General features: G+C 46.1%; 1 protein-coding gene across 1 annotated transcript in view; it reads right to left on the bottom strand.

Annotated features, from left to right (window-relative positions):
* Positions 1–4,741: 4,741 nt before the first annotated feature.
* mau2 (MAU2 sister chromatid cohesion factor) overlaps positions 4,742–13,009 on the bottom strand; it is an 81,914-nt gene continuing 73,646 nt past the window's right edge. The window contains exons 18-19 of the mRNA XM_063032546.1: positions 12,807–12,934; positions 4,742–9,949 (exon numbers count right to left, since the gene is read on the bottom strand). Coding sequence (XP_062888616.1) covers positions 9,875–9,949; positions 12,807–12,934 — 203 coding nt within the window. The 3' untranslated portion in view covers positions 4,742–9,874. The remainder of the gene's footprint in view (positions 9,950–12,806; positions 12,935–13,009) is intronic.

The raw sequence follows: 13,009 nt of genomic DNA, 5'->3' as shown, positions 1-13,009 counted from the left end.
ATATCCAATAAAAAATAAAATAATGGGCGGGCCTTTGTGGATATCGTATCATCCTAACATGTTGACTGGCGAGGGTGGAATGTTAATTGATTGATGTTAATATTGACCAATAGTGAATCCAATATCCCTTCCGATAGTCCAATCATTAAGGAATATAGGAGGGATGCGATTATCAAGTTAGAGTGAATAGCAGAAAGGGGCGGGGTCTATAACCCTGACCGACACGCGTGTAATCCAATAAAATTAAAGAATTGGCTGGAGTTGTCCAATGATGTGTTCTAATGAGGAAGGGTGACTTTTCAATAGACTTCAGACATCATTCTAACGTGTTACGGGTGGGTGGGGGAGGGGAGGGGGGAGGGAAATACACTCTGATGGACACCGTGAGTAACCAATAGAAGACTAACATCGACCCAAGATCCAATCCTCGAAGCATAGAGGCGTAGCATTATCAAGATGCAGAGGGTCAAAGTGTGGGGTTTCTTAAAGCAGTAAACAGGCCCTATCCCATAATCCATGTGCATTGAGTGTGCAAAGGTAGCCCACGTTTGGGGCAATAGTTGGGTGCCTGAGTTTGGGGCAGTGCTGGTCAAAGACTGATTTCTGTCTCGTTGTAGCAGAAAGTTCCCTAGTCAAATTGCTGCCTGGCCTGTCACCAGCAACTTTTATGTGTGTTGCTTGAATTTCCAGCATCTGCAGAATTCCTGTTGTTTTTTTTCTAGTCAAATTGTGACCATTTTGAAATACGTTTACCATTCTTGACATCACAAAGTCTTTGGTAACTCTCTACTTGGCAACCACTTCTCTTGAGGAAGACCCATTCACTTGTGCTCCCGGCTCCTCTGAGGACAGGAAATTCCCGACAGGCAGGTGGGCGGTGGATCCTGAAATCCTGAAATGTTGGCTGTTTATTCTCCTCCATAGATGCTGTGATAGCCCCCCCCCCACACAGCACCTCAGCACGTGTGATAGAGCCCCCCCCCACAGTACCTCAGCACGTGTGATAGCCCCCCCCACAGTACCTCAGCACGTGTGATAGGCCCCCCACAGTACCTCAGCATGTGTGATAGCCCCCCCACAGTAACTCAGCACGTGTGATAGGCCCCCCCACAGTACCTCAGCACGTGTGATAGACCGCCCCCACAGTACCTCAGCACGTGTGATAGACCGCCCCCACAGTACCTCAGCACGTGTGATAGACCCCCCCCACAGTACCTCAGCACGTGTGATAGACCCCCCCACAGTACCTCAGCACGTGTGATAGACCCCCCCACAGTACCTCAGCATGTGTGATAGCCCCCCCACAGTACCTCAGCACGTGTGATAGCCCCCCCACAGTACCTCAGCATGTGATAGCCCCCCCACAGCACCTCAGCATGTCAGTACCTCAGCATGTGTGATAGCCCCCCCACAGCACCTCAGCATGTGTGATAGCCCCCCCACAGTACCTCAGCATGTGTGATAGCCCCCCCACAGCACCTCAGCATGTGTGATAGCCCCCCCACAGCACCTCAGCATGTGTGATAGCCCCCCCACAGTACCTCAGCATGTGTGATAGGCCCCCCCCACAGTACCTCAGCATGTGTGATAGGCCCCACAACACCTCAGCACGTGTGATAGACCCCCCCCACAGTACGTCAGCATGTGTGATAGACCCCCCCACAGCACCTCAGCACGTGTAATAGCCCCCCCACAGTACCTCAGCACGTGTAATAGCCCCCCCATAGTACCTCAGCATGTGTGCTAGACCCCCACAGTACCTCAGCACGTGTGATAGCCCCCCCACAGTACCTCAGCACGTGTAATAGCCCCCCCATAGTACCTCAGCATGTGCGCTAGACCCCCCACAGTACCTCAGCACGTGTGATAGCCCCCTCCCCACAGTACCTCAGCACGTGTGATAGCCCCCCCCCACAGTACCTCAGCACGTGTAATAGCCCCCCCATAGTACCTCAGCATGTGTGCTAGACCCCCCACAGTACCTCAGCACGTGTGATAGCCCCCTCCCCCACAGTACCTCAGCACGTGTGATAGCCCCCCCCCACAGTACCTCAGCACGTGTAATAGCCCCCCCCCACAGTACCTCAACACGTGTAATAGCCCCCCCCCCACGGTACCTCAGTACAATACCCCAGCACATGATATTTACCATTGATTAATCTTGCCTTTTATCAAGATTGAAGTTGGATTTATGATGTGTACATTGAAACAGTGAAATGCATTGTTTGCATTAACTAACATACTTCGATGTGCCGGGGCCAGCCCACAATTGTCAATGCCATAGCATGCCAACACTCAGAAGCCATTTAACCTACCATGTTTTTGGCATGTAGGAAGCAAAAAGAGAAAAATCACTGAAGTAAATTCAGCTGCCGAGGTCCGTATCAAAGCACTGTGTCCACGGGAGATGTAGTAGGCTGGTTCCAGGGAAAGCAGGTTTACCAGATTGAGGCAGCTCCGTAAACTGAGACAGTGTTCTTGAATTTAGAGCAGGGGTTCCCCAACCTTCTTGATGCCATGGACCCCGACCATTAACCAAGGGGTCTGCAGACCCCAGGTTGGGAACTCCCAGTCTAGAAGAATGAGGAAAGATCTCATCGAAACCAAGGTTGCTAAAAGGATTTGCAGTCAAGGTGAAGGGCAGTATGTTTCCTTGGGAAGAGGCATCCAACTAGAAATGGAGCCTTCAGGATGGCACTGCACTTGAAGCCATCCTGTCTTGAAGTCGGTGATGATTGCAGTTTGCAGTCGAGACATTGCCTCCTTTCTCACACTTGGGAGATGTAGTTACACCCCTCAAGTTTTTGCAAATCCAGAGTTCCATTTGCTCCACAAACCCTTTTAAAAAAAAATTTATATAAACTGACCTCAGAGCACTGGAGATGGACAGGGTAGTTGGCTACTTTGAGAAGGGGTTAAAATAAAGATGTGCCTGCTAGCAGATACTGCGAGCATTCCTGCCCTTGGTATGTTCTCCACTGTACTTGGCTCTTAGGGTAATGGTTCATCTGGCAAGGGGGAGGTTTTTAAAAATGCGAGATAGTGAGAGACCAGACATACTATGTCCGAAACTGTTTAATGTCATTTCCTGTACACAAGTGCAAAAGAGAGCAAAATAGTTGATTCTGATGCAGCACAAAGATAAAAAAAAAATATCAACGTGTAAGATAGTCGATATACCTTGATACATGTCTATAAAGTGACACTAGGCACAGGAGTCCCTGTACATGATGACTCGGGAAAAAAGTTGGTCAACTCTAGGCAGCTGGGATTAAGTGTATCCTGAGGATGAGGGATATAGGTGTACAGTAAAGGAGGAAATCAGAAGAATAAAATGAAACAAGATCTTTTTGGCAGATAGGTAGAAGTATGCTATGAGACTCTACAGAAACGGTAAATAGGGAGGGAATGGGGCTTTCAGTTCGGAAGACATTGGAGGTTGGGACAAAAAGACATTGGTGAGACGGCAGCTGGAATATTTTTGTTTGGTGGTTGTTGTTTCAGCTAGTGAACATTGTGGGCATGATATGTTGGGGCTGAAACTTGTGGGCTGCCTCCAGCACATCCTTAGGTTGTTAACACAAACCGTGCTTTTCACACAAGCTTCCATATACAGTACATATGATAAATCTGAATATGAATCTCCAGTAACAGTTGTTGACCAGTCGTATGGAAACTCAATACTTGAAGATAATCTCTTTGACAGGAGGGAGAGTATGTCAGAAAAAACAGGGTCCATGAAAAGGGAAAATGCTGACTGAATGAGAGTTGGCTCAAATTTGCCTCATAATGGCAACCAACAATCAGGAGCTTGAACATGAGGAGTTAACTGAAACGAGACAAGGGAGAGAAGGCGTCACAGTAGCGTAGTGGTTTGCGCGACACCAGTACAGCCCGGGAGTCAAAGTTTCGAGTTCATTTCCAGTGACCTCTGTAAGGAGTTTGTACATCCTCCCCATGGAATGCACGTGTTTCCTCTGGGTGCTCTGGTTTCCTCTCATAGTCTAAAGACGTACCGGTTAGGAGGTTAATTGATCATTGTAAATTGCCCCACGATTTGACCAGGGTTGAATTGGGGATGAAGGCCTGTTCTGCTGTGTATCTCAATAAATAAATAAACACCTTCAGAGACAAGCTCATCCAGTGGATTTCAATGCAAGGAGGAACTCAGCAGGTTGGGGAGCATCCGTAGAAACGTTGACTGATTGTTTCCACGGATGCTGCCCAATCTGCTGAGTTCCTCCAGCGTGTTGTGAGTGTTGCTTTGACCCCAGCATCTGCAGAGTATTTTGTGTTTCTATGCAAGGGATGGAAATACATCTTTACCAAAGGAGGTGCAAGGTGCTCCTTCCCTCCGCTAACCTGCAGGTCACCTTGGGCAAGGTGCAGCACCTGCTTAGCACCTCCCCTCCATATCTGGGTGACGTGAAGCCATGGGAGTAGGTGATGGATGGTTGTATGAGCATATCACAAGTCTTGGTTATGTGACCACTGACGCCAGGCAAACAAACTCTGAAGAGTATTGATAATGGCTGAAGTTATCTGCCCTGTAAAGACACTGCCCAGAAAAAGACGATGGCAAACCACTTCTGTAGAAAAATTTGCCAAGAACCATCATGGTCATGGAAAAGACCATGCTCACCCACATCATACAACACGGCACATGATGATGATGGTGCTATGCAAGGCAAAAATAGCACAAGAGCATTATAAGTTTAGATTTATAAATTTATTTTAAAAATTCCCTGATATATAGAATAAAAAAACAAAGTTAATCCAAATGTAATTGAGAGCTAAAAACACAGCAACAGACAAGTTCTGTTTACATAGATTCATATTTACAAACCAATCTACCCCGCTTCACAGTGGCATTGTCACTGAAGTAGGGAATCCTTTATATCTCAAAACATCAAGACATCTATAAACTATTGTAAAGGTTCAGTGATGCTAAAACACAAATTATTTGTTAACAAACCTGCCATAACAATGATTCAAGGAAACATAATTGCACAGAAATGGTTTCACTAGATACATGATGTAGTAGGTATTAAAACATTGTCTCTAAGAACACACTGAATTGTCTGTACAGAACTTCAAAGAACTGCAAAAAAAAATCAAAACAAGAATTAATGCGATACCTAGTCAATTGTGTCCTACATAATACAGGGATGTAGGTGGTGAAGTGTCAGAGTTACTGCCTAGTTGACTCTGAACCTTTTTGTAAATATTAATTGTGCAGCATACAATTTTTGTGATTGAATTCAAAAATTCAGGCATTTTATTGTGTCTAATTTGCTGTTGTCTGTACTAGACAAGTCTCTATTTCCTTGGAGGCACAGAGCACAAAATTTTTCACTGACCCCCACCACCCATTGTTTTGACCAAAAGATGACAGTACACCGAAGGAATACTCAGATATAGGAGGACAGGTGCTTGATGGAGTAATTTTTCCAGGTACAAGTGACTGTTTGGAGACAGGACAGTTAACATCCATCTTCACCTTTCAGGAGATGAGGCCCAAAAGGGCCGGCAGGTATCTCAGAGGTGGGAACGCTTTTGCACAGATCAAAGACAAACCCAGGGACCTTCCCAGACTCTAGTACCAAGACCACTGGGGTGTTGACCACGGTCACCGTAGGGATAATGAGGAAGGGGAAGAGGAGAAGAGATGGTCAAAAAGAGGAAGGACTGAGGTAGAGGTGGTATGTGCCAAGCTATCACTATCACTGCAGGGCTGAAGATAAAACTGCTTCCTCCCAACCCAAGTTTAAAGTGTCATTGATGAAGCCTTAAAGGACAAGACTGCTGCTGCTCCACAGGAGGGAGCCACAGCCTTACTCTCAACCAAGATCTGCTGCAAAGGCTCAGTGTCACCTCTCCCCTCCCTGCTCTGGACCCAGGTCATCTGGCCGAGATCCAACTGGCCAACATCTAACACACTGCCCTGTCCGTGGGTTTTATACTGGGGTGCAAGAAATGGTCAGTAAACAGCGAGTTGGTGGCTGGGTCTTGATCTGGGAAAGGGCTAAGGGCAAGGATGTGCCTTTCAGACTGTCCTCCACTAAGGGATCCTTCAATGATGTTCAGACCGTGTAGTGTAGGAGCATCTACCAGCTGTGACCTGGTGTTGTCCCATCCAGACTGGTGATAAATAAATCCAGCATGGAATGGCAGAGCAGACTTGATGGGCTGAGTGGCCTAATTCTGCTCCTATGCCTTGGGTGTGGGTAATGTAAATGCCGTAGTCATAGGGTAAATGGTTTTAAGTCATAAGAAAAATATCAGCCATTGGATTAAATAAAATACACTTTATCTAATCTAAAACACGAGATTCTGCAGATGCTGGAACTTTTTAGCAACACAGAACATGCTGGAGCATCTCAGCAGGTCAGGTAGCATCTATGGAAATGAATAAACAGTTGACACTTCAGGCCAAGACCCTTCAACAGGAAGGGAAGGGGGAAGCAGCCAGAATAAGGTGGTGATTTGGGGGAGAGGATGAGAGAAGGAAGACAAGCAAGAAAGTGAGTGGTGAAGAGGGGAAATCAGACATCCCACCCTGCAAAAACTCATTTCAGGGACCCCGGCCCCCTGCATAAGGTGTATCCTTATTATATTGTCTTGTGCAGAAAATGTGACATTAAAATATGTACTTATATATTATCATGGAGTCATTTTTTTTATTCCATTACAACTTCAAGCAAGTCTACAGGGAGCTTGGTCTCATCACATAGGACATCAACAGAGTAGCTCCTGAGCAGCTAGCCAGCTAGTTTAAATAACGTTAGCTATGCTAATGAACAAATGACACCTGATAAACTCACCTCAACATGTCTTTTAGTCATTTAACCCACTATGACAATAGAAAAGTCACTGTTGCAACAGTGCAACAAGCAACACTGTCATTACTTTTAACCCCTATTAGGCAGGGGTACAGTTTTGTGTAGTCTGGGGTGAAGTATGTTTTATATTTTCTTTTTTTGGAACACTCTGCCATGGCGCTGCAGAACACTAAACTGAACTGATGGACAATAAAAGAGAGAGAGGTCAACTGTAAAGCCTACCCATAGAGAAAACTGATTGGTCTCTCTTTGTGCTGAGTAAACCTGTCAGGTTGCTCTCTCTGTCATTCTCTCGCTACGTCTGTCACTCACTCTGTGTGTGTGTCTCTCTCTCTCTCTCTCTCTCCACCCCTCTCGCTCGCTCTCCAAAAAAAGAATTGATTTCCGGGATATTGTATATAATTTGCGGGCGTCAGGGAGCCGCTATCAGTATGTGGGAGCCTCCCAGAACAGGTGGGATGTCTGAGGAATCCTTCTTATTCTGGCATCCTCTTCCTTCCTTTCCAGTCCTGAAATATTGACTATATATTCCCTTCCATAGATGCTGCCCGAGTTCCTCCAGCATCTTGTATTACTCTTTAACTAATCTATATATATTCATATAAAATAACTGCAACCCTTCCCATGGATACATGTCTCTGCAGAATTGTACTTGCCAGCTCAGCCTACCTGCCCGATTTCAGGTACCCATGGGCTGAGACTGAAAGTAGTCTCCAGGCACACACTACAAACTGTGTTCAAGCCAGGGTCACACTCTCTACCTGCCCCCTCCTCCAGTGTCACCCTGCTGCTCTCTTTGAGGACTTGGCCCTGGTCCTCAAACACCAGCTGAACAGCTCTATGTCCCGCAGTGTCGGCAAGTGTAGTCCAGGAGGGTGAAAAATCTGTTCAAACCAACGCCCAATCTCCAAGACACACAGCGGGGAAAGGTTTGAGCAATCCTGCTCGTTGCCTGTGGACTGAGGGTGACAGCATCAGCTCTGCACAGAATTGGGACTGGCTGGCTGAGATTACGCCAACTCAGAACCCCTGAGTGACCACAGCATCAGGTTACACAGATCAGACAAGGACAACTGACAATACTGTTGTGACTGAGAACTGTGCTAGAAGCTGGTTGGACTACAGCATTTATCCTCACAGATGAGGCTTGAATAATTGCAACAAAAAAAAATGAGTCAGTTGCTTCATTTTTACAAAGTATCTCCATAATTGCTGTAGTGGGCTGTTGGGGAGCAGAGGAGGAGCTATGTGAATAGTTATTTTATAAACCTGCCATGGATGGTCCAACTCAGTGGTGAGAGAAGGGATAGGCAAGGGACTAGCAACACCATCCTGTGTGAAAAAAAAAAGCTATAGAGACACCAACAGAAGCTTCAAAGATCTCATTCTTAGGAGAGGGAGGATCTTCAATGGGCTACTTGGAAACAACGTGAAAGAATAGCTGAGGGCAGAAGACTGGCAAGCCTATGCCCCAGTAGGTGTGATAGGCTCAAGTATCTGAAGAGTTACTTTGGTTACTCTTTCCATAGAAAGCTACCAGACCAGTTGGATACTTTCAGCACTTTCTGCCTTCATTTCAAATGATGGCAACTCATGATGATTGGTTGAAAATGTGAGCCCTCATGATATATGGAGATCAATTCTAGGGCTGAGTTTATGAGGGAAGTGCATTGAATTGATGGCAGAGTTGAATCAGTAGAATATCCTACATCACTGGTCCAACATGCCAGCTACAATTCTGCTCTTGATCCAGGGACCGACAGAACTTGTATCTCAGAGCTACATACCATTCTGCTACGGGGCTGTTTGGGCAAGTACCAGCTTCAGCTCAAGTTGGGGTTAAAAGCAACTTTATTTTTGAAAATTAAAAAGTTATTGTTTTGAGTTTATCCTGTAATTACTATTGACTTTGTTCATGAAACAATGACAGCTGCAGATAGAGGGCAACTGTGAAGGGACGAACAAAAAGGGGAAGGGGAGCACCACATGACAAGACAACTTAAGGCAATCTCCCTTCAATATGACTGCTGAGCACAGCTCTCAGAACTATTTCTCTATTAGATAAAAGCACAGGAATAAATAGAAATAACTCAATGGGTCCAATAGTTTCTGCACAACGAATCCATGATCTATTATTGGCAGGACGACCAGCTGTGCTGATGGAGGTGTTGGGAGGAGCAGAGTGAACAATGGAGAGAGGTAGGGAGGGAGTGTTGGGGGAAGCAGAGTGAACAGTGGAGGGAGGGAGGGAGGGAGGGAGTGAGTGTGGATTTCAGGGTGGAGGGGAGAAAGGAGGCCACACATCAGACTGCAGAGTCAGAACATTACATGGTTAATTGGAGATTCCTGACCAAGCAACCACAAACACTGGTCTCAAGAAACACCTCTGAGCTGCAGGAACAAAGCCTGCCAAACAATGTTAAACATGGACGTGAACTCCAGGTACAGGAGGATTAATTGCAAGCTTCAGAACTTTCCCTGCACAGAAGGTCCAGCCATTTTATCAGAACTAATAGTGAGCACCGCAAGGAAAGGTCATCAGCACCAACTCCGCAAAACTATTTACCAGTTACCAACTCCTGCTCTAACGACTCCACTATTCCGAGATGGGGCAGTTCCCATGGCAACCAGGGCCTGGGCACCAATTGAGATGGTCGAAAACATTCAGTGCCAAAGAGGGGTCGGCCCCAGCCAGCCTCTCACCAGCTGGAGAACAAATTACTTGTTGCTTAGAAACTGACCAGTTGAGAAAACAGGCAACTCAGCAAATAAACATGTTTGGGTTAAGAAGAGATAATAATGATTCCCATCTTCAAACCAAAGCTTTTTTCTTTGCATCCAAGTGCTCAGCACAGGGAAAGGCTGAACTGCCGAAACAAGCAGATAAAGGTGTGGAGAATACTGGACCACTACAAACAAACATTCTCCCGGTCTGCTTGCCCACCAGTGATTAGGAAGGCGATATTTAAATCCTGTTTCATATGTTGCCTGGTTTGAGGGGTGATGGGTTCCACAGAAGTTACACCTTCGGTTCATAGTAGACTAGCGAGGCTGGTGGTGGGTCCATTCTGAGCTTGGAACTGCATAGGGAGCGGCCCTTCTGTCCACTGTAATACAAAATGCAATGGCATATCAGCAACAGCAATGATTCCACCAGCTACCCGTCACAACGGCAACAACGTGCCTGGAAACACGTTGCAATAATGATCTGAATTTTTTATATTGCACCTCAAAACTGACCTGTCCCCTAAATTCTACAGCAATACAGCCGTCCCAGTACAGGACAGAGCTGTCCACACTGGTATCGCACCCTGGTGTTATACAGTGACAGACCCATCCCCAGGAGTATCATACCCCGATGTTGGACATTGACATCCCCACAAGTAGTGTACCCCAGTGTTGTACAGTGACAGACCCATCTCCACAGGTACCGTACCCCAGGGTTGTATAGTGACAGACCTGTCCACACCGGTACCCTGATGCCACTATCACCAGTACTATACCTTCGTGAATAAGTGTTAACCCAGTACCCTCCAGCACAGCAATTTGGCTTCATCAATTTACACCCCAATGAAACAGAAAGATACACACGCATGAGCTGAACTTCTCAGAAATTTTGGACACAGGAGGATTTAAATTTTTTCCTGTTCGATAGCACTAGGTCAAGTTTGAAGTGACAGCAGCTAGTTGCAGAAAGGAAGCTTAGTGAAGAATCACCCACAGCTGGTCATTTAGGGCAACACCCACAAAGTGCTGGAGGAACTCAGGCAGCATCTACGGAGAGGAATTAATGATCAACATTTTGGGCCAAGCCTTTATCAGTCCTTGAAAGGAAGGGGGAAGATGTCAAAATAAGGTGTCTTGCGGGGGGGGGGGGGTGAAGAAGGACATTGTAGAAGATGATAGGTGAAGCCAGGTGGAGGAAGTTGGGAGGTGATAATTGGGCAAGGCAAAGGACTGGAGAAGGAGGACTCTGATAGGACAGGAGAGTGGACCATGGGAGAAAGGGAAGGAGAAGGGGCACCAAAAGGAGGTGATAGGCAGGTGTGGAGAAGAGGCAACAGGCTAGAGTGGGGAATTGAAGAGGGAAGGGGGAAGGGGAGGGAGAAAAATTACTGGAAGACAGGGAAATCGATGTTCATGCAATCAGGCTGGAGACTACCCAGACTGAATATGGGCTGTTGCTCCTCCAATGTGAGCGGCCTTATGTAGCAGTAGAGGGTGTTGCAGATCGCATCCCTGCTGCACCTGGTGACCCTGTGATCTCTGTCTCAGAGGCCTATGTTAAAGAGAGAGAACCCTCACAAGCGGAAGGTCCCAATGGAGTACCTGGTGAGGCTCTGAAAACCTGAGCCAACCAACTAGTGGGAGTATTCAAAGATATTTTCGACCTCTCATTGCTAGGAGCAGAAGTTCCCACTTGCTTCAAAAAGGCAACAATTATACCAGTGCCTAAGAAGAATAATGTGAGCTGCCTTAATGACTATCGCCCAACAGCACTCACATCGACAGTGATGAAATGCTTTGAGAGGTTGGTCATGACCAGACTGAACTTCTGCCTCAGCAAGGACCTGGACCCATTGCAATTTACATCTGCCATTGCCCTACTGTGGCGATAGGCAATCTCAGTGGCTCTCCACACAGCCTTAGACCACCTGGACAACACAAACACCTACGTCAGGACGCCTCTCATCGACTATAGCTCAGCATTTAGTGCCATCATTCCCACAATCCTAATTGAGAAGTTGCAGAACCTGGGCCTCTGTACTTCCCTCTGCAATTGGATCATCAACTTCCTAACCGGAAGATCACAATCTGTGCGGATTGGTGATAACATATCCTCCTCTCTGATGATCAACACTGGCGCACCTCAGGGGTGTGTGCTTAGTCCACTGATCTACTCTCGACATGCACGTGACTGTGTGGCTAGGCATAGCTCAAATATCATCTGTAAATTTGCAGATAATACAACCACTGTTGATAGAATTGCAGGTGGTGATGAGAGGACGTACAGCAGTGAGATATGCCAACTAGGAGTGGTACCGCAGCAACAACCTGGCACTCAATGTCAGTAAGACGAAACAGCTGATTGTGGACTTCAGGAAGGGTAAGACGAAGGAACACATACCAATCCTCAGAGATCAGAAGTGCAGAGAGTGAGCAGCTTCAAGTTCCTGGCTGTCAAGATCTCTAAGGATCTAACTTGGTCCCAACATATCAATGTAGTTATAAAGAAGGCAAGACAGCGGCTATACTTTATTAGGAGTTTTGGCATGTCAACAAATACACTCAAAAGCTTATATAGATTTACTGTAGAGAGCATTCTGACAGGCTCCATCACTGTCTGGTATGGAGGGGCTACTGCACAGGACCGAAAGAAGCTGCAGAAGGTTGTAAATCTAGTCAGCTCCATCTTGGGTACTAGCCTACAAAGTACCCAGGACATCTTTAGGGAGTGGTGTCTCAAAAAGACAGCGTCCATTATTAAGGATCTCCAGCACCCAGGGCATGCCCTTTTCTCACTGTTACCATCAGGAAGGAGGTACAGAAGCCTGAAGGCACACACTCAGCGATTCAGGAACAGCTTCTTTCCCTCCGCCATCCGATTCCTAAATGGACATTGAATCTTTGCACACCTCCCTTTTTAAAAAAAAATTACAGTATCTGTTTTTGCATGTTTTTAAAAAATCTATTCAATATACGCAATTAATTTACTTATTCATTTATTATTATTTTTCTTCTCTTCTATATTACGTATTGCATTGAACTGCTGCTACTAAGTTAACAAATTTCATGCCATATACCAGTGATAATAAACCCGATTCTGATCTGATGTCAGTAAGGGAATGGGATAGGGTGGCTGTTCAGGTGCAGTTAAACACCTCTTATAAGAATACTTGAAGGGACTGGTTTGGGGAAGCTATTTCTGCAGTGAATGGACAGCACTGAGGGAACTGTACTTACATTGATCAGATTGTGTTCAGGGAGGCTACAAGCTTCTATGTGGTCGTTGAGAAGCTGTTGAGAAAAATTCTGATGCATCTGAGCAGCTTCATGGGCTTCCATGGAGTTCCCACATGCCTTATTCAGATCTAAGAAAAAGAAACCATGACTTAAGTCACACAGCAACACAAACACAAAGTACTAAAGCCAGTCTGTGCCACATA

The sequence above is a fragment of the Mobula hypostoma genome, chromosome 24, assembly GCF_963921235.1.
Source record: "Mobula hypostoma chromosome 24, sMobHyp1.1, whole genome shotgun sequence".
Lineage (NCBI taxonomy): Eukaryota > Metazoa > Chordata > Chondrichthyes > Myliobatiformes > Myliobatidae > Mobula > Mobula hypostoma.
Note: the sequence above shows the minus strand (reverse complement) of the source record. Positions and strands in the feature narration are given on the sequence as shown.